General features: G+C 35.9%; 1 protein-coding gene and 7 non-coding genes across 8 annotated transcripts; 1 reads left to right on the top strand and 7 right to left on the bottom strand.

Annotated features, from left to right (window-relative positions):
* Positions 1 to 866: 866 nt before the first annotated feature.
* Positions 867 to 1,030, bottom strand: LOC117683370 (U1 spliceosomal RNA). Its single transcript, XR_004597437.2, has one exon. It is a non-coding gene; the product is annotated as a U1 spliceosomal RNA (small nuclear RNA).
* A 682-nt stretch (positions 1,031 to 1,712) lies between these two features.
* Positions 1,713 to 1,821, bottom strand: LOC136275217 (U6 spliceosomal RNA). The gene has a single exon (XR_010713745.1). It is a non-coding gene; the product is annotated as a U6 spliceosomal RNA (small nuclear RNA).
* A 1,148-nt stretch (positions 1,822 to 2,969) lies between these two features.
* LOC117683375 (U1 spliceosomal RNA) lies at positions 2,970 to 3,133 on the bottom strand. Its single transcript, XR_004597442.2, has one exon. It is a non-coding gene; the product is annotated as a U1 spliceosomal RNA (small nuclear RNA).
* A 682-nt stretch (positions 3,134 to 3,815) lies between these two features.
* On the bottom strand, positions 3,816 to 3,924 carry LOC117683346 (U6 spliceosomal RNA). The gene has a single exon (XR_004597413.2). It is a non-coding gene; the product is annotated as a U6 spliceosomal RNA (small nuclear RNA).
* Positions 3,925 to 5,072: 1,148 nt separating this feature from the next.
* Positions 5,073 to 5,236, bottom strand: LOC117683366 (U1 spliceosomal RNA). Its single transcript, XR_004597433.2, has one exon. It is a non-coding gene; the product is annotated as a U1 spliceosomal RNA (small nuclear RNA).
* A 694-nt stretch (positions 5,237 to 5,930) lies between these two features.
* On the bottom strand, positions 5,931 to 6,039 carry LOC117683344 (U6 spliceosomal RNA). The gene has a single exon (XR_004597411.1). It is a non-coding gene; the product is annotated as a U6 spliceosomal RNA (small nuclear RNA).
* Positions 6,040 to 7,187: 1,148 nt separating this feature from the next.
* Positions 7,188 to 7,351, bottom strand: LOC117683380 (U1 spliceosomal RNA). Its single transcript, XR_004597447.2, has one exon. It is a non-coding gene; the product is annotated as a U1 spliceosomal RNA (small nuclear RNA).
* A 3,290-nt stretch (positions 7,352 to 10,641) lies between these two features.
* LOC105331635 (uncharacterized) lies at positions 10,642 to 26,834 on the top strand. The gene is made up of 6 exons (XM_011433910.4): positions 10,642 to 10,983; positions 17,614 to 17,770; positions 21,053 to 21,198; positions 23,459 to 23,588; positions 24,108 to 24,234; positions 26,050 to 26,834. Exons 1-6 carry the CDS (start codon positions 10,920 to 10,922, stop codon positions 26,173 to 26,175), a joined length of 750 nt encoding a protein of 249 aa, XP_011432212.3. The 5' UTR covers positions 10,642 to 10,919; the 3' UTR covers positions 26,176 to 26,834.
* Positions 26,835 to 26,849: the final 15 nt, after the last annotated feature.

Genomic DNA, 26,849 nt, shown 5'->3' with positions numbered 1-26,849 from the left:
CATGAAGTGAAATGTCAGTTCGATGGCACATTTAATTCTCTTTCTTCTGGTATGCAAGTTTTCCTCCCAAGCCCCATATTAATAATTGCAACCCCACCCTCCCTATCTACCCTAGACACGCCCAGCATTGTACATTCACACATAGTGCAATGCGCGTTACTTGACTATACGTGAAGATGAATGGTTCAATTTGAATAAACTAGGTATACAGATGCATGCTGACTGAGAAATTATTGCACTGTTTTAAATACTGAAATACATTTACATTAATCTTACCGCGTTTGATCCTAGAAACTTAATACAATCCAATAGAATGGGCCCAGTGTATGTCCGAAAAGCGGTCACTTACTAGCATATTCCATTTCCCGTTAAGCTAAATCGAAGCTGGGTGTATATGCTGTTTCACACAAAATCACATCTCTTTCGCGACTGGATGACAATTTTCAAACTTTGTTGTCACGAGCTCGACGTCACAATGAAATATACGCATACACACGGGTCCACAGTCAAAGGGATGCAACTCCTTCTTTTCCTTTGCACAAAGCTTGTGAAAATATCGCGAACTGGCGCTGATCTCTCGAAAAAAAAATTTGCCTGTCAGTGAAACAGTAATGTTTACACCTAAATTAAAATTAATATTAGCACACACATTAACCAAGTAACCAACGCTATTATCAAAAAATAAAGTGGATACACTGATGTCCCGTGTAGTTACATGTAAACATAAATAATTATACATATTTACTGAATTAATTTCTTCCACACTAATCTAAGCTGTTTGCGGTGACTTGCTTTTAAGATTCGATGATGTATAAATTTCCATAAGGTGTCAAATTGTGTGTGTTCTTTTATATTGAATTTTATACCAGGGGTTAGCGCGAACGCAGACCCCCACACTAAAAAATTACGTGCCCGAGTCGCCCGCATTTGGGGCGATCGCAGGGTTCAGCCTATCCGGAGTGCAATGGAATGGCCTCGCCCTGGAGGGACCCCCTTGAGGATCAGGGTGCCCTCTGCACCAGGTAAGTATGATTTGAATGCGGCCAAAGAAGAATTTCAAGCTACGAAGTTGTAATAAAAAGAAGTGTTTAGTGAACTGCATGTACCGCAACAGCAAATTTCAAACACAAATCATCCCAAATAATACATTTTGTCTACACAATTACATAGTTTACAACATTTTCTCACATCTCTGCAACAATTTAACAGCTCACACACTCCCTGTCAAGTCTGAATACGCCCCGTCCGATTTTTCTTAACACAACGTATGACAAACGTTTCGCCGCGTACATGTAGATATGTATTAGGAGAAAGACCATACATTTTGCTTAAAGTAAATACAGCATTTCATGGTCAAATAATTCCCTAAAAAGCGCATATCCGTTCAAAATCTAAACTTACACATGTATCTTGTCAGTAGCATCGTTATCTAAAATAGCACTGTGTAAAACCAGGACCAGCCTGTTCGGGCGGGTGTGGGGCGTTTTTTGTTTTTTGTTTTTTGATGTTTTGTTTTGTTTTGTTTTTTTGTTTTTGAATAAAAGAAAAATATGGAACGCTTCACGAATTCGCGTGTCATCCCTGCCTTGCGCTACATACTCCCCAATCTTCGTGGTGAAGTTCCAATTTCTCGACCAATCAGATTGTCCCCTCATTCCAATTCTCATTCCAATTCTCATTCCAATTCCTATTCCAATTTTTTTGAATAAAAGAAAAATATGGAACGCTTCACGAATTTGCGTGTCATCCTTGCGCAGGGGCCATGCTAATCTTCTCTGTATCGTTCCAATTTTAATATATGTACTGCCGAAAAGCAAGTACAAGTACTTGTACCGTCCCGCGGGAATAAGTACTAAGCTTTGAATAGTATACTGAAACAGCGCGTTCAAATATCTACATACTGTAAACACCATGATTACGTATATATAACGTAACAGGGACGACAACTGTGGTCTCTGTACCGGTGGTATAGTAATAGAATATGATTAGTAAAACTAAGTACCAGCGGTATAAAAAGAGGGATGGCGGTGGCGGATGGGGGTGGCATTCAATATTTGACCTCCGTTTTAGCGATTGATTACAAAAAATCAATCCCAATGACCTCATGAAGTGAAATGTCAGTTCGATGGCACATTTAATTCTCTTTCTTCTGGTATGCAAGTTTTCCTCCCAAGCCCCATATTAATAATTGCAACCCCACCCTCCCTATCTACCCTAGACACGCCCAGCATTGTACATTCACACATAGTGCAATGCGCGTTACTTGACTATACGTGAAGATGAATGGTTCAATTTGAATAAACTAGGTATACAGATGCATGCTGACTGAGAAATTATTGCACTGTTTTAAATACTGAAATACATTTACATTAATCTTACCGCGTTTGATCCTAGAAACTTAATACAATCCAATAGAATGGGCCCAGTGTATGTCCGAAAAGCGGTCACTTACTAGCATATTCCATTTCCCGTTAAGCTAAATCGAAGCTGGGTGTATATGCTGTTTCACACAAAATCACATCTCTTTCGCGACTGGATGACAATTTTCAAACTTTGTTGTCACGAGCTCGACGTCACAATGAAATATACGCATACACACGGGTCCACAGTCAAAGGGATGCAACTCCTTCTTTTCCTTTGCACAAAGCTTGTGAAAATATCGCGAACTGGCGCTGATCTCTCGAAAAAAAAATTTGCCTGTCAGTGAAACAGTAATGTTTACACCTAAATTAAAATTAATATTAGCACACACATTAACCAAGTAACCAACGCTATTATCAAAAAATAAAGTGGATACACTGATGTCCCGTGTAGTTACATGTAAACATAAATAATTATACATATTTACTGAATTAATTTCTTCCACACTAATCTAAGCTGTTTGCGGTGACTTGCTTTTAAGATTCGATGATGTATAAATTTCCATAAGGTGTCAAATTGTGTGTGTTCTTTTATATTGAATTTTATACCAGGGGTTAGCGCGAACGCAGACCCCCACACTAAAAAATTACGTGCCCGAGTCGCCCGCATTTGGGGCGATCGCAGGGTTCAGCCTATCCGGAGTGCAATGGAATGGCCTCGCCCTGGAGGGACCCCCTTGAGGATCAGGGTGCCCTCTGCACCAGGTAAGTATGATTTGAATGCGGCCAAAGAAGAATTTCAAGCTACGAAGTTGTAATAAAAAGAAGTGTTTAGTGAACTGCATGTACCGCAACAGCAAATTTCAAACACAAATCATCCCAAATAATACATTTTGTCTACACAATTACATAGTTTACAACATTTTCTCACATCTCTGCAACAATTTAACAGCTCACACACTCCCTGTCAAGTCTGAATACGCCCCGTCCGATTTTTCTTAACACAACGTATGACAAACGTTTCGCCGCGTACATGTAGATATGTATTAGGAGAAAGACCATACATTTTGCTTAAAGTAAATACAGCATTTCATGGTCAAATAATTCCCTAAAAAGCGCATATCCGTTCAAAATCTAAACTTACACATGTATCTTGTCAGTAGCATCGTTATCTAAAATAGCACTGTGTAAAACCAGGACCAGCCTGTTCGGGCGGGTGTGGGGCGTTTTTTGTTTTTTGTTTTTTGATGTTTTGTTTTGTTTTGTTTTTTTGTTTTTGAATAAAAGAAAAATATGGAACGCTTCACGAATTCGCGTGTCATCCCTGCCTTGCGCTACATACTCCCCAATCTTCGTGGTGAAGTTCCAATTTCTCGACCAATCAGATTGTCCCCTCATTCCAATTCTCATTCCAATTCTCATTCCAATTCCTATTCCAATTTTTTTGAATAAAAGAAAAATATGGAACGCTTCACGAATTTGCGTGTCATCCTTGCGCAGGGGCCATGCTAATCTTCTCTGTATCGTTCCAATTTTAATATATGTACTGCCGAAAAGCAAGTACAAGTACTTGTACCGTCCCGCGGGAATAAGTACTAAGCTTTGAATAGTATACTGAAACAGCGCGTTCAAATATCTACATACTGTAAACACCATGATTACGTATATATAACGTAACAGGGACGACAACTGTGGTCTCTGTACCGGTGGTATAGTAATAGAATATGATTAGTAAAACTAAGTACCAGCGGTATAAAAAGAGGGATGGCGGTGGCGGATGGGGGTGGCATTCAATATTTGACCTCCGTTTTAGCGATTGATTACAAAAAATCAATCCCAATGACCTCATGAAGTGAAATGTCAGTTCGATGGCACATTTAATTCTCTTTCTTCTGGTATGCAAGTTTTCCTCCCAAGCCCCATATTAATAATTGCAACCCCACCCTCCCTATCTACCCTAGACACGCCCAGCATTGTACATTCACACATAGTGCAATGCGCGTTACTTGACTATACGTGAAGATGAATGGTTCAATTTGAATAAACTAGGTATACAGATGCATGCTGACTGAGAAATTATTGCACTGTTTTAAATACTGAAATACATTTACATTAATCTTACCGCGTTTGATCCTAGAAACTTAATACAATCCAATAGAATGGGCCCAGTGTATGTCCGAAAAGCGGTCACTTACTAGCATATTCCATTTCCCGTTAAGCTAAATCGAAGCTGGGTGTATATGCTGTTTCACACAAAATCACATCTCTTTCGCGACTGGATGACAATTTTCAAACTTTGTTGTCACGAGCTCGACGTCACAATGAAATATACGCATACACACGGGTCCACAGTCAAAGGGATGCAACTCCTTCTTTTCCTTTGCACAAAGCTTGTGAAAATATCGCGAACTGGCGCTGATCTCTCGAAAAAAAAATTTGCCTGTCAGTGAAACAGTAATGTTTACACCTAAATTAAAATTAATATTAGCACACACATTAACCAAGTAACCAACGCTATTATCAAAAAATAAAGTGGATACACTGATGTCCCGTGTAGTTACATGTAAACATAAATAATTATACATATTTACTGAATTAATTTCTTCCACACTAATCTAAGCTGTTTGCGGTGACTTGCTTTTAAGATTCGATGATGTATAAATTTCCATAAGGTGTCAAATTGTGTGTGTTCTTTTATATTGAATTTTATACCAGGGGTTAGCGCGAACGCAGACCCCCACACTAAAAAATTACGTGCCCGAGTCGCCCGCATTTGGGGCGATCGCAGGGTTCAGCCTATCCGGAGTGCAATGGAATGGCCTCGCCCTGGAGGGACCCCCTTGAGGATCAGGGTGCCCTCTGCACCAGGTAAGTATGATTTGAATGCGGCCAAAGAAGAATTTCAAGCTACGAAGTTGTAATAAAAAGAAGTGTTTAGTGAACTGCATGTACCGCAACAGCAAATTTCAAACACAAATCATCCCAAATAATACATTTTGTCTACACAATTACATAGTTTACAACATTTTCTCACATCTCTGCAACAATTTAACAGCTCACACACTCCCTGTCAAGTCTGAATACGCCCCGTCCGATTTTTCTTAACACAACGTATGACAAACGTTTCGCCGCGTACATGTAGATATGTATTAGGAGAAAGACCATACATTTTGCTTAAAGTAAATACAGCATTTCATGGTCAAATAATTCCCTAAAAAGCGCATATCCGTTCAAAATCTAAACTTACACATGTATCTTGTCAGTAGCATCGTTATCTAAAATAGCACTGTGTAAAACCAGGACCAGCCTGTTCGGGCGGGTGTGGGGCGTTTTTTGTTTTTTGTTTTTTGATGTTTTGTTTTGTTTTGTTTTTTTGTTTTTGAATAAAAGAAAAATATGGAACGCTTCACGAATTCGCGTGTCATCCCTGCCTTGCGCTACATACTCCCCAATCTTCGTGGTGAAGTTCCAATTTCTCGACCAATCAGATTGTCCCCTCATTCCAATTCTCATTCCAATTCTCATTCCAATTCCTATTCCAATTCCTATTCCAATTTTTTTGAATAAAAGAAAAATATGGAACGCTTCACGAATTTGCGTGTCATCCTTGCGCAGGGGCCATGCTAATCTTCTCTGTATCGTTCCAATTTTAATATATGTACTGCCGAAAAGCAAGTACAAGTACTTGTACCGTCCCGCGGGAATAAGTACTAAGCTTTGAATAGTATACTGAAACAGCGCGTTCAAATATCTACATACTGTAAACACCATGATTACGTATATATAACGTAACAGGGACGACAACTGTGGTCTCTGTACCGGTGGTATAGTAATAGAATATGATTAGTAAAACTAAGTACCAGCGGTATAAAAAGAGGGATGGCGGTGGCGGATGGGGGTGGCATTCAATATTTGACCTCCGTTTTAGCGATTGATTACAAAAAATCAATCCCAATGACCTCATGAAGTGAAATGTCAGTTCGATGGCACATTTAATTCTCTTTCTTCTGGTATGCAAGTTTTCCTCCCAAGCCCCATATTAATAATTGCAACCCCACCCTCCCTATCTACCCTAGACACGCCCAGCATTGTACATTCACACATAGTGCAATGCGCGTTACTTGACTATACGTGAAGATGAATGGTTCAATTTGAATAAACTAGGTATACAGATGCATGCTGACTGAGAAATTATTGCACTGTTTTAAATACTGAAATACATTTACATTAATCTTACCGCGTTTGATCCTAGAAACTTAATACAATCCAATAGAATGGGCCCAGTGTATGTCCGAAAAGCGGTCACTTACTAGCATATTCCATTTCCCGTTAAGCTAAATCGAAGCTGGGTGTATATGCTGTTTCACACAAAATCACATCTCTTTCGCGACTGGATGACAATTTTCAAACTTTGTTGTCACGAGCTCGACGTCACAATGAAATATACGCATACACACGGGTCCACAGTCAAAGGGATGCAACTCCTTCTTTTCCTTTGCACAAAGCTTGTGAAAATATCGCGAACTGGCGCTGATCTCTCGAAAAAAAAATTTGCCTGTCAGTGAAACAGTAATGTTTACACCTAAATTAAAATTAATATTAGCACACACATTAACCAAGTAACCAACGCTATTATCAAAAAATAAAGTGGATACACTGATGTCCCGTGTAGTTACATGTAAACATAAATAATTATACATATTTACTGAATTAATTTCTTCCACACTAATCTAAGCTGTTTGCGGTGACTTGCTTTTAAGATTCGATGATGTATAAATTTCCATAAGGTGTCAAATTGTGTGTGTTCTTTTATATTGAATTTTATACCAGGGGTTAGCGCGAACGCAGACCCCCACACTAAAAAATTACGTGCCCGAGTCGCCCGCATTTGGGGCGATCGCAGGGTTCAGCCTATCCGGAGTGCAATGGAATGGCCTCGCCCTGGAGGGACCCCCTTGAGGATCAGGGTGCCCTCTGCACCAGGTAAGTATGATTTGAATGCGGCCAAAGAAGAATTTCAAGCTACGAAGTTGTAATAAAAAGAAGTGTTTAGTGAACTGCATGTACCGCAACAGCAAATTTCAAACACAAATCATCCCAAATAATACATTTTGTCTACACAATTACATAGTTTACAACATTTTCTCACATCTCTGCAACAATTTAACAGCTCACACACTCCCTGTCAAGTCTGAATACGCCCCGTCCTTTCACGGGTAAAAAATAACAAGGCCAATCCACGTTTTCCATACTGCCAAAGATACTGATGGAATGTTTTTTAAAATACACTTTCTATAAAATAACTAGGAAAGATATAGCCATCGTGAAAAATTCTTATGATTACTGTTTTATGTATAGTTGTTAATCCCTTCTTAAATACAGCTTATTATTTTTAACATATTTGACCAACGAGGTGTTAGATTGCTATTCATTTCCCCGCACAACGTTGGGTATCAACAATGGCGACTTGCTATGAAAGATGTTATAAAAAGTTCTTATTTACTCTTAGTTCATAATGTCGGATATTGTTTCATATTATTCCATTTTACACATCGATATTATTCAATTAACCTTCTCCAGTGATAGGATAGCACCACGGCTTAGACGTCGCATGTTTTGTTGTGTGACAGGATATATATTTTTTTCAGGTTTTGAGACGACCTTCGGCTCCATCGGGAATGAATCAACAGTGAATTCACAAGCCAGTGAGTGTGTTTAATCCTATTCATTGTGTTGTGTATGTTGATGTGTATTTCGTTTGCTTTCTCAAAGAGTATGTAGGCACAGGGATCTACAGAAGCTCCTTGTTTACTTGTTCGCGATTAGAAACGATATAAATATGAGCATACATGTATGCATCTTTCAGAGCAAATTCGGTCTTACTAAGAACGACTACTCGTGTTATCTTATATGAAAGTAATATCGGGTAGTGTTTCTAAACCTTTTTTTTTCGAGGGACTTCTGGTGAAACTTTTAATAATTCTGTTCTTCAAGACTTGCATTAATGCCTGGAAGCTGTACATGTATATGAAAGTAATTGTGCAAATAATGATGAACTGATCGTATAAGTCAGTACGTAATATTAATGAGAGTGGTATTCTGTATCAGTTACCTGTCTATTTCAATGATAACTTCCCCTTCCTCACCAAACCCAGGAAAAGCCTAATAATTAAAGGCGTCTACTTTGCATGGTCTCCCTGACTACTACGTACACATCACCCAAAGAGAATGGAGGGGGGGGGGGGAGACAATGTCTCTCTCTGCATCCTCCGATAAAAAAAAACTCGCCTTCCTTTTCAATTAACAAACACGGTATGCAGCCAGGAATCTATAAGAACTTTATAATTTGCTTTGATTCGTTTACATATCCCGCGCTCTCATAAATCACTTCCTTAATTCGTTTCCAAAGCTCGCCGTACGCGGCGCTGGTAAGGGATGATGTGTATCGGGGATACAGACACAGTGAAGGGCCTCCTCTTATCCCGTTGACTAGCCCTCTTATCGTAACAAACTACCACCGTCGCCAGTTATCGTCTTGAACGATCGCTAAACATCATATTGGAACTGGCCGTGTGTATCTGTTTTCTAACATTATTAATATAGGAGCATGTTCGAGCTAATAGTTCTTGGCAATGTTTTTAATTGATTTTGACTCAATCGCTTAGTCGTGCAACGAATACTGCTAGAATAGTACCGAGTTTCTTTTCTTTTACATAGATTGGTGGGTGAATGAATGAATGAATGAATGAATGAATGAATGAATGAATGAATTATTTCAAATAAATGGTTGATGAACCAAAATTGATTTTATCACACCACACACAATAACTTCAATTTTCAAGATTTCTTCAGAGTTAAAAGTTTTACAACCTTTTTACTAATATACAATTATGTAAAAACCATGATGTAAATTCATTTCTTTTGTCCTTTAATTTTTATACAATTTTCGTGCAAAATATTTGTTTTTTGTGTATATTATTTCAAACACCTTTGTACAAAATATGAAATTTCTCATAGCTAGTATATATATACCAACCATTCATTACAAAAGACAATGCAATTCACTGCTCACTCTCAGTGATTTTAATCCCCGTTTCTACATTTAGCGAGCTTTGTTTAGGGATCATGAGCCCCTGGGATTAACTTTCTTATCTCGGGAGAGTGGCAAACACTGCTCCACGTTTACACAGACTCCCTCCTTGCTCCTAGAGACTGTCGGAATGTGGCACTCTGGGAGAATTAAGGGGCCCCTGCATTCCCAGCAGTTAATCTGACGAGACACATCACGTCATATCTGACATCCATATATCTAGATGTTTTATTTCTTTTATGCACTGAAATGAAGGCCTCCATTAATTTCATATTTCATTTCTAACATGACGTTTATTTTTTTAGTCTCTCGCTACACCCCATTCATTTTAATTTCTTCATTTTTTCCCCCTAGGTTGTTCTGGCGATCTTGTCTCTTGTATTTCGTATTTTTGGAACTTAGAATTGGTACCTATAAAAATAATTTTATGAATAAACTTTGTTAAATTGGCTGCGATTGAAAAGAAAACAAAATATATTAAGCATAAGAACCGTAAATTTAAAACTGCTTCTGTTCAAACCATTTTCGTGCATGCAGCAATGCTGCTACAACTTCATGTCCTTCTACAACTCATACTACATATTTGTACTACTCAGTACTGCATGTACATGTAAGACAGTTACTGTGCTATTAATACTAATAATACTACTACTACAACTACTACAACTACTACTACTACTGAGTGTTTCCTTTAACTTATATTGTGACGTACTTTCTATCGAAAGAAACGATAAAATCAGGCATAATTTTTCTTTTCCGAAATTGTTACCTAATAGGGTTGTGCATTGGGTTACAGCGTTTACTACGAATCTTTTAGTCATGAGTTCGAATCCCGCTGTTGTTTTTACTTTTTACCTTTCCAAATTTTCATAAGACATCTTTTTTGTGTAGAATATTGTAAAGTTTGAAAATTCTAAACTGGTGAAAATGTTTTGATTATAATTTACTTTTGTCCACGTAAATATCTACAGGTGTCTCCACGTTAGTATCTACAGGTGTGCCATACCCCCTCACGATTTTTCCGGTAAGTCTGACCCTCCCCCTCCTACCCCTCCCCCGCCCCGCTCTATATACCTTACACAAAATACTACTGCCTGTACCATCACGAGTTATTTCTATATTGTTATGATAACAGTATTACTTCGTGTGCTTTATATATATACGCCACGCGACTGGCCCATTCTTACTCGGGATCACCGAGCATGAACATCGCCACGCGCCGCTGCTATTTATTTACTACTCAACAAATCAGTCAGCACCGAGGGTTCACGGGCGATCGTCACGGGTCACGGCCCAGGTCATTGAAGCGGAACGTCGCGGGTTCCTCGGTTTTACCTGGGATCTTTACTACTACATAAACAGACGATCAACTACCATGTCGGTCCATCGCTGCGAAATGAGAGATGAAACTTAAAACCTAATTAACCTGAAAATTAGTAGAACTTGACGCTGTAACGACCAGAACGAAGATGTCAACAGTTGTGCATATATTTTCGATCTTGGATAAATTGAAGTTGCTATTTTTCTTCATCTGTAAGTATTCACGAATATTTCACTGTACCTGAGCAATTTATCTGACAACTTCATGTGTTTATGTAAATTCCAGAAATAATCTACTTGTTATCTGTATTTTCTATGTCTCGTACTGGCCGATCTAGGCACTTAAGCCCATGAAATACGCTAAACGATTTTTCTTCCAAACAGAACATTTCTTGATATTTATCTTGTAATATTCTTTGCTTGTTTTGTAACTCGGTTTTTTAATGCGAATCCACTGTGCTTTATTATATCAACTGTTTTCGCCTTTTTGCAATCCATATATTTACTGACTTGAATTTTAAAAGTAAAAATATCCTTCATGCTTATTTTTTAATCAGTTTTTTTTCGTTAATCTTTTACATCTCTTACAAATATCAAAAGGAAACTTAATACACACTTCATTAGAACATTTTATTTTAGACGCTCATTTCAAGCTCTGGGAAAAAAAACTCCAACAAAAACTAGTCCAGAGATTTTCAATGCATTTCATAGAAAATTCTGAAGTCATTTAGTTCTGTTTACTAAATAGACGTTATCGCCAGCCGTTTAACAGAAAATTCCACCCCTTAATTGATTTGTCCGATTTCACTTTGAATGTACCTGTCATATTTAACAAATCATTAACAAACAAATGGTTTTTTAAACTACACAAACATCCCCAGTCGCCGTTTAAAGCTTTTGCAGCAAATTGTTAAATTGTTTGACTTTTTTATGGAAGCGATGACTTATTTCTCCCCCTTATTTTGGTACAATTCAAATTGCGCAGCGTTTCGTCAATTCCCTCTTTGTCTGAAGTCGGCATGATCTTGTCTGACAACGACATAATAATTATATAAACCTTGGGGTTCGTACCTTTCTAGCATAATAGAATTTTTCCGTGTCCCTAATCATTTTACCATTTATGAATTTCATTGACTTATAAATTGCTTTTTGAATTAGTGTAATGAATTCAAATGGCACTTTGGAATCTCTATTTAAACAACCCTGGCCCAAAATTACTATATTCCATCGAAGACGGTCCTTATCTTGAAATTTTAGATTTCCTTTAGAATTGATATCACCGTTTTTCATTAGCAAATTGATACTTATCACACGGACGTTTTGGGTCCGGGATTCAATTAGCAGGTCCCCCTGGGACACCATAGTGGCCCCCCAGTATTGATGTTTCGGAGTCGGTCTTATATAGTCTCCCTGAATATACCATGTATGAAACAGTCCATCATATTGTTGGCGCTGTACTGTGTAATACTGTATTGATCTTTTCCTCGATCACGTAATTAGCAAATTACAATCGCCATTTCTGTTCGCCGAGGATAAGTATATTAATTTCTTCATGACTTACGCCAGTCACTGTTATTTCACAATGTCCGATAGTTTCCCCCTGTAAAACGGTAATATAAGGCGTCTTTGGCTTCGCGATTTTTAACATTAAGACGGTTTTTTTCCTATAGCTAATTAGGTTTTAATGCTACTAAAAATATCAGCAAATGTGTGTATGTTCGTCAAAATAAAGCTTTTCATGAAATATTTTATGTCAACCCCACCCTCTTCCCCTCTACATGTAATTCCCTCTCCCCTCCTCCTCCTCTTTAGATTCTTGGGATCCTGTCAAATCTCCCAAAAGTCTTCCCTTTGTGGGTTATAAGAGGCTTACTGTGTATTTCCGGCGTTCTTCAAAAAAGATATCTTCACAAATGCAAAATATTTGTTGTATATTGACTGTGTGCGTTAAAAGCCGGCGGAACAGATGCCCGCCTCACTCGATTGTGATTACTTTAATTCAGTTTATATAAAATTTTCCCCCATCCAGGCGGACCGATGTTTATCACGACAGAGCCTCTCTCCTGATTCGCAGCCCCCCTGGTTTTTATCAAAGGAATTGTCTGTTGGCCTGTTCTGTTTATAATTTTTCAAGTAGACACAGAAATCGGATGGGGTCCAAAGAGTGCTTTTCATTTGTTTTCTTATATTTACATGTGTCCGTCTTCATTACTTTGTATACCAATGCGAGAGAGAGAGAGAGAGAGAGAGAGAGAGAGAGAGAGAGAGAGAGAGAGAGAGAGAGAGAAGAACATGCCTTGATCTTTTAAGGACCATGCATGTCCTCATTTTGAATTCACTATGCTTTTCTCTTGTATTTAAAGAGATATTCACGTTAAGATAAATCGTATATATTGATCCAAACGCACTTTTGCTATCAAGTTAATCATCTTCAGGAATCTTAATGCATGTCGAGTTACAAATATTTTTGTATTATTCGATTTTCAGTATTCCAATACCTGTGGCTTTTTATATACAAGGTATACAGGCATTTACATCCAATGCAATTTAGACAGCTCTGTTTAAGATACTCTATCAACATAATAATTCATCATTTTTCTTTTTTTAAACGCCTACAACACAATGGCTATAGGGATTCCTGGGTGAAAACACTGAAATTATACCTGGATATTTCCTGTTATGCATATTAAACATTACATTGTTATTGTACGGTGATCGATCATTTCAGTTCAAAATAATCAATCAGAAAATCTGCATACAAACAGGGTTAAAACTTCCCTCTCTGACCAAACACAAGTTGTTGCATAAAATACTAGTATAAATGCCTATTTTTGGAACAAATAGATTGATTTATTGAAAAAATTGACTGACTGACTGACTGACTGACTGATTGATTGATTGATTGATTGATTGATTGATTGATTGATTGATTGATTGATTGATTGATCGATCTATCGATCGATTTATTAATTCATTGATGAGCAGAGAGAATGAGAGGAATGGATTCAGGAATACACCAGTTGGTGATGGTTGCCACTGGGTCATTGTACCATTTCCCTGAGATTTCCTTATCCTAGTATAGGGGGCTTTGTTTTGTAAAGTGAATTAGAGTACTGTATTTGTGAACTTTCAAACAGGAATTGCCAAAACAGGTCTCTATGCACACAAATGAGCAAACAGAGCTGGCGGGGAACATACACAGTTTCTGGTTAAAATTCGCGAGATTCTTACAGATATTTTCATAATTTTATCATTAAAAGTTCTTTTGTTCTGAATAATACCTCTTCTCTTTTCCATCAGTGATGTAGGGGACATGTATATTTAGTACTGATAAAGATCTACACCACAAATCTATACTGATGTTCTTCGCTATAAGTCATCTTACTGCGCATGTCTGAGTCAATATCGCACTCACAATAATTTTTTTCTGAGCGTATCTAAAATCTCTCCTGTTTATTTTCAAGTTTCATCTTTTTTTTCATATACTTTTATTATTAACACCCCTTTTCTCAAATCAATATCTCTATTACATATTATTGCATGAACGTCATCTTTGTACTTTTTCATCACTTTCCGCATGATTCTTAAGTTAACCCCAAACATGTACATGTACTATGCACTACATGTAGTTAAGACCGCTAAATGGTAAACTATCAATACGATCATAATCAAACCTTATAAAAATAATTATCAAAATTCATATTTCACACAGTAAAAATCGATTGCATTTCTCTTAGTGAATTATTGATTTATTTGCATGTCATATATTAAACACTTGTGGCATGATTTAGCCTTGTCAAATGCTGCCATTGTCTCGTACATCGACATGTATCTGCACGGAAGTCTTGGTACCCCCCCCCCCCCACTCTTATCTTTTTAAAAAAAAGTATCGACCATCGTTCGGACGCCACGATATTTATCATGAACACGTACCATCTCTATGCACATCTTTGTAAATATTATTAATAAACATCATATTCGTGCAGTGGCATTCGTACATAAAATCTATTGAGTTGTCTAAATATTGTCAAAGGCCATTAATTCAGAACTCACTGTTTACCATTCTGTACGTAATGCCGGCGCCACACAAAGCATTGACTATTCTACTTCACTAATCATCTGACCCTGTTAATCTCTACTTGAGGGGGACGGCCGCCCGATTCTAATCCCCATTTCGTCTGATAGAGAGAATTAGCAAGGTATTTACGGAATCAAATGGCGACCGATTCAGTTTTTTATCGCATGTACATTTTCTGTGTACCCCACAGTCATATTTATTGAAATGAGCCTATTGCTTACGCCTTGTTTGATTTCAAAGATGAGAATTAAGTCTATTCTTTTGCGCATTTAAGTATATTGCCAGGTCGCCTATCCACCGTTCCAAATGGATTTTCTCGGTTTGTTTCGTTACCAGTTGCCCATGGGTGAAAAAAACGAGACGAAATTCTCCGAAGATTTATTTTTGGAAAGCTTGGTGAACGCACTTGGAAATGAAAAGCTAAATTTTTCCTTCTAAACCATAAATTCTGTCTGCATGCTGTTGTGAAATTCGTGACATGATTAATTAAAGAATTTATTTACAGAACAAATTTATTCTGTTTCCAATCAATAAGATGATAGAAAGTGTGGCTTTATTTTTTTCCAAGATTGAAAAATCTGATTTTTTTTCTTTTAGAACATTTTATGAACTTTTATGAATTGCACGTGAAATACACTACCGATACATTTTGTCCTATATAACATGCCTCCCTCCAAAAGTCGGTTCATACTTTTAAATATTCAGTCATGGTTTTATTAAATATGCATGAATTACGGCATGGTTTTCACATTGGAGACGAAACAGAATGATTTCGATCTCTCTAAATATGGGCGGCGGAGAGATTTGTACAGATGACACGGCAGTGACAATCACCAGACATAAATGTCAGAGCTATACTTAAACACTTTCTCTCGATTCATCGTTTTGTTTGTGAGAGCAAAGTGGGGGTCAACAAAGGTCACAGGACTTGTCGTCTGCTGAGGTTTTATATGACACAAGGAAAAACACAGAAATTATTGTGAAATACTGAAGAAAACGTTTTTCATTGGATATACGCGTCGTTTTATTTGATAAACATTTATAAGTAACATTATTCTTCAGTGGACAAAGTCTAACCCCAGTCCTATATCTCAATAAGATATAACAATTGTACTTCATATAATCGAGTATACATATGTACATACAAAAGTCATTTAAATGCTACTACATGAATATAATCTTAAAGGGTCTTTGTGGTCAGGGACATCTTAAGACTATTTAACCCTTCTGGAAAAGAAGAGGTCTGTTTATAGATACATGTTTAGTAAAAATATTCTAAAAAAAATTAGATTTCAAATTCGAAATTGTGTGAGTTTTTTTTTTTATATTCAATGATGTATTACGTCTAAAAAATAGTACCAAATATATTAAGGTTAAATCTGATGGGTGATTTATTGATGTAACTGCAAATACATTGTACCTGTTGATAACGTGGGACAGAAAAGAAATTCCGTGCAGCAAGTGAATATTATACTTTCAAGTCAACACGTTAATTGAAAGTGAAAAATGTAAATATATTCCAAAATTCAATTCATTCGAAAAATGATTCAAATTAAATGTATATATATATAGTATTAATGGAAAATATTATTATATTATACCTTAATTGACGATTTTTATTTTTTTTTATAAATTGTCTAGCAAGATTGCTAGCAATTTCATCAAATAAAAAATTTGATATGATGTAAAACTATTTTGTTGCATGTTCAAATGTACAAACATTTTTATATATGTATGTAATATAATAGATACATGAAGGTGTACATGTATATTTGTTTTGAACTTAGTATATATGAAACATATGCAGCAAAGATCCAGCCCTGTGAGATTGTATGTAAACATGAAATATTGCCGTGTCTTAGATAGCCAAAAACAATGGCTTTTTTTTGCTTGCTTACTGAACTTGCTGAACTCTTGCAGACATTTTTTGGAATGTTTGACCGCTCAGTGTCCTAGGTCACGTGACAGCTGGTATGACATAGATCAAGCCGTATGACGTGGCTATGTTGACAGTTGTTTGGGTTTTATTCATATGCAATATACAGTCAATATATAAAATACTTACCAAAAAACCGGTGTATCGTAAATATTTGTGTACAATTATATGTGTATTGACCGAGTTGGTGGTCTCATATATTATCGTACTCGCCATTATTATAATTATGTGCATTGCACGTATATCGTAAATATTTTATCTGCAAAACGTTTAGTAAGCATGCACATGTTTATGTGCACATTGTACACGTGTTCACATGGACACGTGTCCAATAACCTTTGTAGAAGTTTCTGTTATGATGTACTACGATATTTTGCGATTTCCGAAACTAAAAAAAATACAGTTCATTTTGATCTTCCGTTTTTTTAAAGACATCCGTTTCAACCATGATCATTCCCATCATCTCTCATATATATTTCTTTAAAAAAAGAATATTGCTTTTACTCATTTGCAAGGATGAAATTTATTTAAGTATTCTTTGTGCACACAAGTGTGTTATCCTGCATTGGTGACGACGGAAGTATTAAACCCAGAGGCCAAATATAAACCATTTCTCATCTTAATCTATGCAGAACGCACATACACCATCCCTTCCTCTTGGAACTTTTACTAGTTTTACTGTAGCCTAAGTAAAATATTTAAAGAGGCTAGATTCTATTTAATTAGGTCCGAATAAAAAAAAAACTTTCCGTGCATTTAACATCATGTATACAATATTTGTGTGTACATTTTACTTCAATCAAGTAACCGGACACATGTTTACTTTCAGACTTTCCATACTTTGTGTCCGCTATTTGCCCGAATGATGTCCAGAACCGGGCAAAAGCTTGCTTCCGGGAGTACGACATGAAGATTGGGGGAATCCTGCGCCCTGGTGAGTCCATCATATCCGGGGTGGACGCCGAAAATATACGAGTACTCTGCACGTGAGTTGATTACTCTGGTTGAATGTTAATTACTATGGACACATGAGATTAAGTCTACACCTATGTTGAATAATCTTCACGTATGTTGATAACTTTGCAAGAATGTCCATAACTTTGTATATAATAACTTTGGACATAGGTTAAATTACTCAGCACTTATATGTTTATTCTCAAAGTTGATTACTCTGCACATAAGTTGATTACTCTGCACGTAAGTTGATTACTATGCACGCAAGTTGATAACTTTGCACGTAAGTTGATAACTTTGCACGTAAGTTGATAACTTTGCACGTAAGTTAATCACTAAGCGCTTTAGTTGATTATTATGCACGTAAGTTGATTACTCTGCATGTATATAAGTTGATTACTCTACACGTATATTAATTACTCTGTACATTAGTTGATTATTTTGCACGTACAGTATGTTAACTGTACGTTTACCATTGACAACAAGGGGAAAAGTTATCAATTTAAATCTCCCTAATTAGGATCAGAAAATAAAATAATTTGACGGATCAGTGTATTGCTAGAATGGGAGAGTATTCCTTTACAATTACAACAGCAATCGTCCCTCCTCCCTCCCCCTCCTCACGCCCAATCAATGTTGTACATGTACTTTGATTGCGATTTTCTAGGTATCAACTAATTAAACGTACATGCGGATATCTCACAGTTGTTGGAGTGTACGCCGTATCTCAAATCACAGCGCAATCCTCGATCTATCCCTTTGGCAAATCAAACTTCACAACGCTCAGACAGAAAATGTGGGGCGATCAATATCATAAATTAACTGAGATTTTAATTTCTAATTTTGATTTATGTTCTATCAATGTATGTTTGATGTTTCCTCCAGACATGCATATTTTTAAGGAATATTAAATCACTTAATCACGTGACCTGCGCATGAAAATTCAAGTTAATGAAATGAGACTGGCAATCTATATGTTTATTTTTCTATGTCGCAGTTGCTATCCCTGTGTCATGGAACTTATGTTTTTGATATATTTATCATTCCTCGTATTATGTTTTATCAGTAGGGAAATGAAATGACACTTGTAAGATTTTCTATTATTCACAATAGCATATAACTTGATTTTTCAATAAATAGCTATGCACATATAACTTTATCGTCGGATTTCAACTCCTTTACGTGTCTCTCAAAATTCTATTTAGTTAAATTCTCACAGACCCTTGCATGGCATTTGAGTCACCTAATGGGGTCCCGTCCCGTTCAATAGAAAACATATCATATATTGAAAATTAATAGTTTGCACGAGAGCAACCTAAACGTACAAATAGAAAGTGCATTGTTTGATTTGACAAAATGTAAAATAATTTCTCCGTCCTTAAAAGCCACCTGACAATTTTGAGAGTTCGTGCGCGATTCAGCCAAAGACAAATTGATCTTTCCCATTAAAATCTGTTGAACAACAAAAACGTGCGCCTCTGCGGCCATTTTGGTCGCATTATTACAAGAGCTTGACAGTCATTGGCGAGTGCTCTTGAACTCGAGATCTGAGCCAAATAAATAGACGTTAAGACACAAGTTTGTCCCAAAGTTTTCACCAAACCCATCGCTGAAACATTTTAGAGGGAGGCTTGTTAAAACAGAAAGCGCTAACAAAAATATTTTAGCAAAGAAAACGAAAGTAATGCGAGTAAACAGAGATAAAAGGCTTTTAATTTGAAATGGCTGAGTTGTGATGCACATTTAAAGAAAAGGACGTCATTTATAATGTGTTTTTCTATTCAAATGAAACTTACAAAACATTAAGGACAACCAAAATATTTAGAATGAAAACTTTCTCAAGGGCGATCCTTAAGAACCGGACAGGGCTGTCTCGGATAGCAAACAGACAAACCTACATACAAAAGAACTAGAAACCATAAAAAACCATTTAAAAAAATCAGAACATTTTTTTACCAGTTAAAAAAAAATATTAATCATCACTGAAAATAGCTTTTATTAATTGGATGGTTCCGTATCGTAGCTTTGATATCACAAAGTACAGAAAATAATGTAGGTCTTACATAAACGTCGATTTAAAAATCAAAGTACTGAAAGTACTGGAAAGCGCTAAGCCGGGAAGAAAGTGTTAAATTATACCGAATGTTATGAAAATACATGTAAAGAATCATATTTGTATCGGGGTTTGTTCCTTATTGCAAAAATTCACGTACTCAGAATTCTGAAATGATATAGAATTTGGATATGCCATAGTTATAGAATACACAAATCTTTTTAATGATTAATGCATGCTGTCGTGTTAAGGTGAAAACAGAATGCTGATGACTTTTAAAAAAAAATCATAACCACAGCATTTAATGTAAGCAATTAATGTAAGTGTTTCTCTATTTTTGAGGCATAAAATGTTTTATCAATTTGACTGTAAATCAAAGTTTCCAATTTACAAATTATAATAATCTGCCTTAAAGCATGTTTACAAAGATCATGATTGATTTTAAAATGTTAGAACAAATGTATCTGCATGCAGGATAACTTGAAGATATTAAGTTTTCCCTACTGCATAGTTTTGAGTTCTCCCGAGTACGACTTCTACAGGGTACGACTTCTCTAGCATCCGCCAGTAGGTGGCGGTATTTCGGAAATGCGAAAACGAAAGTGGAAGTAGGATAAGAAATCTGGCGACAAAAAAGCGCTGAAGCTATGCTTAGCGCTTTAAAAAGGATGTTAATGTATGTTTCTCTTATAACAGAGCAACAAAGTCGTCCATCCAAGAATAATCCCTGTTAACTGACCCAGCTACCAATCAATCAATAAATCAATTGATCAATTAATCAGTAAATCAAAATTATTGATGTTTCAATTATGGTATTTATATAATATTTGAAAGAGGTTTTCCTAAACAAAACATTTGAAAACTTTTTATATTCATATACTAGTATCTCTTTCTTTCGTTGGTTTGTTGCTTATAATTGGAAATAAGGTCATTCGAAGATTCTAAATAATTCATTGTTATCAACGTAATTATTCCGCATAGAAAAAACCACTAGTAAAGGCGAACTGAATTAAAAATTATTGCCGCTATTTCAACTAAACCACACCTAATATCATTACTATATGTGTTTTTCGTACTTATTCCTACTCTCGATCTGACCCCCTCTATAAGTAAAAACGTGAAAAGTAGGAAAAGCGTAACTTTTCTTATCGGTGATTTAGATCTAGATGGAATATTATGTTTTTAATTTGTAAAATGAAAATTAAATCGTAAATTATTCTTCTAAAGGTAAGATTATTAAACATTTTCATTTATTTCACAGAGAGCTCAAATCTGGCATTGCCTGTATCAACGAACTGAAATCAAATTGTCCACAGGACAATGCAATAATCGAAGCGGAGCTTGTACAAATTCCCCTGGCCATTCACGAGCTCGGGATGCTGTGTAGAGATGATTCTCTCTATGAAGGTATGTTAATTAAAACTCATCATTACTTAATTCACATTAACAATACAGGACTGTATTATAGATAAAAAAAAACAACAACAAGGCGTTTGGTATTGGAGCTACCAGATTGGCATATCACATTGTTATTGCAAACTTCGAATTAGAGAATAGGGATCTACTATGCAAACGTAGGAGCGAGGTAATATAAGAATATCATTTCCCCCCATATATTTTATTTTCCTTTTTAGAAAATAAGAAATTTTATTTTACTTTTCACATGAATTTGATGTGTTTTGCAAAATATTCATTAAAGTGAAATGTACATTAAAATTGGGTTCGCATTTTTAATGTTAACGAAAAACGTATCGAAAACGTTTATAACTCGCATGTTAAATGTTTTAATCTATGACATGTAGATATAACAAAAAAGCGTTTAATATAAAAGTCCTTTACTCTTGAAAAGAAAAAAAAATTTCAAAGTCTTTAAAATAAATGAGCTGTCAACGATTTGATTGACATTAACAGTGGCATGACATGCTAGAGGACAACTAACTCATTGTCTCAGTCATCTTAATTTCAAATGCAAACGACGTGGCACAATTTGTATGACACTTAATGCGTAAGATCCGCATGCGTACTCTTGCATTCCTATCTATAAACACATAAAGCATATTGTTTACATGATTAGAAACCAAAACACTTTTGAAGCCATGCATTTGAAGGCGGAATCTTATATTTGACTGGTCTAATTCAATTAATATAATTCTGTAAAACTTTCCGCCTGTAATAAAATAAAAGGCAAGCTTCTTATAAATGATTTCCTGATTAAAAGAACCGGCTGAGGTGCGTGATTAAGTTTCTCAAAGCATGTCGAAATAGATTTTAAAGATGTTTCTTTGTAAGATAACAACGAACCCTCCCCATGTTTAATATATTAAAAAACATCTTTTGTTTTTCTTTATATGAAAAATGTCACAAAGAAATCTCTGATCCTTAAGAAGTTTGTTTTTGATTCAAAGAACAGCACTCCGGATAAAGCAAGCTTGTTCCATAAATCAATGCGTTATGCAATTCTCGTGTAATTCTCGTGTAATTATCGCGATGATATCGCGCGGATATCTACTTAGCTTGATTTTTCTCAATCAAGTGATCGGCCATCAAATAACAAACGCCGCGTTTAATGTAATAATTGTGAGCGGAGTCGGTGCGCTAACGACCCCCTCCAATAAAGCAAGGAGAAGAACTCATGAATTGCCGAAACGAAACGCTCGCACAGACCTCGACTCTATCTGAATTTAATGCAAACCCTTGCAACTGAACGGCAATCATTAGTATGACATGATTCGTGGCGCCACCGTCATCAGGAGAAATATGTATTTATATTATTATAGACAGAGTGCTTCTAAGATTTGGTTAAGGCGGCGATTTCCGGAATGTTGAATGCCGCAGGTTTATCAAATATGAGCGGCATAGAAGTTCAGGCCTCTTGGCAGGGGTTTGACTGTACAACCACAGCAATTTTGGCGTTGTTGATTTTTATGTAACCATGTTTTCTGTTCTTTTCGGTTTCATTCTTATGGAACGATTGATGAACATCTCTATAGAAAAATCCTCTGTTGTTTATTAATGAGTTATGGTTCCACTTATGAGAAAAATGCTGTTGAACCTTAGCGTTGTGCCCTCTAATCGTTTAATATCATGCACTTTCTGTATCTTCCAACAGGGCTTCACTCGTCATTGTTGTTTTAATTTCATTACACTCACCGTTTGAGTCGCGGACACAGCAAGCAGCGTACCGTTGTAGGTCCAGCTCTGTCTAGACTTTGAGGAAGAGGAACGAAATTAAAATTATAAAGACGTGTAAAAGGATGTCTATGATAAATTAAACCTGATGACTGACTTTAGAACCTGTGGTATAAAACAACTGTTGCTTCCGCCGCCTTGTCTATCAAACGAGTCAAACACGCCACTCTCGCAGATTCACCCTTACTCGCTTATACTACAGTAAGGAGGGTAAAGACAAGTAATTGATATACAGAAACTGTGATATTTGAGGGGGTGGGATGTGACGTTACAATTATATATAGTCGATTGTGGGATGAAATCATTTTGTGTTTCGGAATGAAACAACTTTGAAATGTTTTTAGTTTGCAATATTAACCATTCAGTAGCTTTAGGATAAAAAAATCGACTTTCAAGTCGTTTTCCCGTTCAACAAATTTTACGTCGGTTTCGATGTACAACATTTAAAATAAATATCTCTGGGTTTTTTCTTTTTCAGTTTATGCAAGAAATAGAATTTGCTTCGAACGGTCAGGGGCAGGCAATGAGAAATGCTTTAAAGATGTCATGAATACTACGGTCCGAATCATAACAGACTTAGATCGAACTTATATAATAAAATATTGTAGGTAAGTACATGTACTAAGAAAAAGTTTTAAAGGTGAAAAAAGTTCAGAAATTTTTAAATTATAGTTCTTTTCTTTGAGCATACTAAACTAAGCAGTTTTTTTTAAAAAATCCATCAACCATTTATATATGTATGAGCAGGGACATCATTTTTATCTCTGACTCATGGAGAGATGTGGCAGTCATATTTTATTTCTGTCAAGTGAATATAATTATATCAACAAGACCGAGCGAGTAATTAAGATTGATAGTAGTCACTTAATATTTAATTTCTTAATAAAAGTCACGTGACATTTCTAGCGAGACCAGAAATTCAACTTCCAGGTTTTTTTATGCCATGTTTCTGCCTTAGATCCTTGGCTTTCATATAAACTGACAACAACAAAATAAATTTTTCATCATATAAATTTAAGATAGTGTATATATAATATATGTGTATTTTGTGCAGATCTACGAAAAAAAAACACAGAGGAAATTTTAAAATATACACCTTTAATTATTAATTGTTTGGTGTGTTTCAGTGAAGTAGACAGATTGTTGAGTTGCATTGGTAAATCCTTAGAGGACCAGCAGTGCGGCCCAGAAGCCATAACATTGAAGGATAAACTAGCTCGGACTCTCATACGGGGGAGCCAGGGCTGTGATAAAGTAAGTCTACCTTAAAAGGACTAATGCGAACCAGCTTAGTACATTTTGAGCATACACAAATAGCAGCGAAACAAACCGTCATGAAATAACGTGCACATCTAATGGAACAAATACTGAAACCAGTGATTGCAAAGGACTCTGGGTATTTGTTATCGTTTGGGTGACTAATATAAATTGGATGTTTGCCCTATCCTTAATGCTACACTAAATGTATTATTATGCATTTATTTAAACAAGTACCGAAATTATTTTAAAATCAGCTTGCTTTGATGTCGGGAACTCCAAGTGTATGAATTATTATAGCATATTTCATGTCGTATTTTTAGATGTTCAGATCTTAAAACAGCAAGCAAATGTTTGATTTAAATATTTAATGCGGGAATAAAAAAAAATGGGTTACATTTATTCACTGGCGGAAAAAACAGCCAACTGTTTCAGAACGCTAGTCTTAATATTTTACAAAGGGTTATAGGAATGCGTTGGAACGTAAAGGAAACGAGTTACACCATTTGCCACAAGGTCTTATCTTAAATATGGACGAGAAATGGTTCTTTTTAACTCAATTATTTCATCTTTGTATTAAAAAAAAATACACAAATCTCGTGTGCAATACCGTCCACCATTTTAATGCAGACTAGAAAAAAGAGCAAGCATGACGACTGAAATATCTCCGAATTGCTGATGATTTCCACTGATAAGTCTGATTAATGGCTTCAAAAGTAATTTTGTCAAAATATATGAAATTAATCCTTTAAGTGGCCTTTTTAATCATTTTCCACTTTGAAGAGGAAATTCAGCCCTATTTGAGGATCATGAGTGTACATAAATACAGACATCACGGCATGTGTTTTTCTAAGTTTACACGAATGACAATCTATGGGAATGGATCTATTTAAAAAGCTCAGATCTTTGCACTCAGAAGAAAACAATTTAATAATAAGAGTTCCATTCAATACAGCTGAAAATCCCTAAAAAATTGAAGAATTTTTTTTTTCATAATCTTCAAAACAATTTATATCTTTCATTTTAAACTAAATTCATTTTTCTGTCTATTCGAAATTGTGATAACTGATCATTCGTCTCTGTCCAAAGATGTTGACAGGGTCGACATTTGCTGCCCATATTAATTGGACATCAACATTGTACAATAATGGATTTGTCAGGGAGAGGAAACCTGATGTTTATCGGCTGTAAGACGCTGAAATTAGAACATTTATGGCCCATAGATAAAAGAGAATCCTCTTTTTTTTTTGGTAAATTGCAAAAAATGTTTTTAAACTTGATGTTTTAAAAAACAGACAGGACTAGTATTATGACATTCATCGCTTGTGAACAATGGAAAGACATGCTTCAAAACGTTTTCCATTAGCTTTGCCATTACGAGCAAGGTATATAAAACGCGTTTGGGAACAAGCCGCGTTTATTTCACCTGACTTGTTGCAAACATTTTACTTGCCAGTTAAAATATTTTGTATGCCCGTTTGAAAGTTTTTGTGTATTATGAAAATTGTGCAGATTGTCAAAACGAGATCGGCTCAGTTGTCAAAGTTATGTCAATCGTTTAGCTAACCATTTCCATACGTTTCCTTAACAGTTTTTAATAGATACATGTATGTGATAAATATAACAACTGTTATATTTTGAAAAAAAAATTCAAAAGTGATGTTACCAGTGCTAATAAATAAACGTTTTAAGGGATTGGTACATGTAATTATTTTGAATTTTGAGAGAGAGAGAGAGAGAGAGAGAGAGAGAGAGAGAGAGAGAGAGAGAGAGAGATATAACAACATTATACATATTTATTTTCTCTTTTAGGTTTCTAGTCAAAAGACCACCCCCTCTCCGTCCAAAAAAGCAGACTCTGCTAGCAATAGTCAGCCAAAACGAACAGTTATCTCAACACTAGTAGTTATATTTTCATTAGTTCTTAGCTTTTCGTGACGCAATGCCTGTGTGTGAGGAACGCCTGTCAGAAGCGGAAGTGACGTTAAAACGACGTTTACACGTGATTACATGTTTTGGCCCGTGGGACCAAAGACGTAGAAAATTACTGATGTGAAAGAAGATGTTCGTGACTGCAGTATGAAATTTCAAAATGTGAGAAATTTGCTTTTTGGATTCGACTGAATTCGATGCCTAAAGACGTTTGTAAACGCTTACAGCTGCGCATGCGTAGCGAACAGGCCCCGGTGCTGGATTGACACTGATATTGTACTTTGTTTTTCATTTCCGTTGATAGTATTTCGTCTTTTTTTAAAAAAATACTTCCATTATTCAACATTGAAACGTTGCACAATTCAAGCTTTTTACAATGCAATAAATTAGGAAAGTAACGCATTTGGGAAATGAAAAAAAACATTTTTGTGTTGTAATAAAGCTTTTATATAGATCATTCTTTTACAGGTTTAAGAACCTTGATATTTACATTAATTTTATTTGTAGCACTGGTTTTGACTATTGTCCTCTAAGAGTGGCAGGTCAGACTGGGGAATTTGCATTGCATGTAATGTTAGAGCACTTTTGTTTTGCTTCATTTGTTATCATTGATGAGAGATGTATGAATTTGTTAAATAAAATTGAAAACAAAAATAGTTCCTTGAGATCATTGCTTCGGT

The sequence above is a fragment of the Magallana gigas genome, chromosome 4 (genome assembly GCF_963853765.1).
Source record: "Magallana gigas chromosome 4, xbMagGiga1.1, whole genome shotgun sequence".
NCBI lineage: Eukaryota > Metazoa > Mollusca > Bivalvia > Ostreida > Ostreidae > Magallana > Magallana gigas.
This window is presented reverse-complemented; position numbering and strand designations above follow the sequence as displayed.

What these genes read in the sequence shown, in the direction of transcription:
- LOC105331635 (XM_011433910.4), top strand. Translation starts at nt 10,920, where the DNA reads ATGTCAACAGTTGTGCATATATTTTCGATCTTGGATAAATTGAAGTTG. An exon ending in AATATACGAGTACTCTGCAC is followed by an intron (nt 17,771 to 21,052) that starts GTGAGTTGATTA and finishes TTTATTTCACAG; the next exon opens with AGAGCTCAAATCTGGCATTG. An exon ending in AGATGATTCTCTCTATGAAG is followed by an intron (nt 21,199 to 23,458) that starts GTATGTTAATTA and finishes TTTCTTTTTCAG; the next exon opens with TTTATGCAAGAAATAGAATT.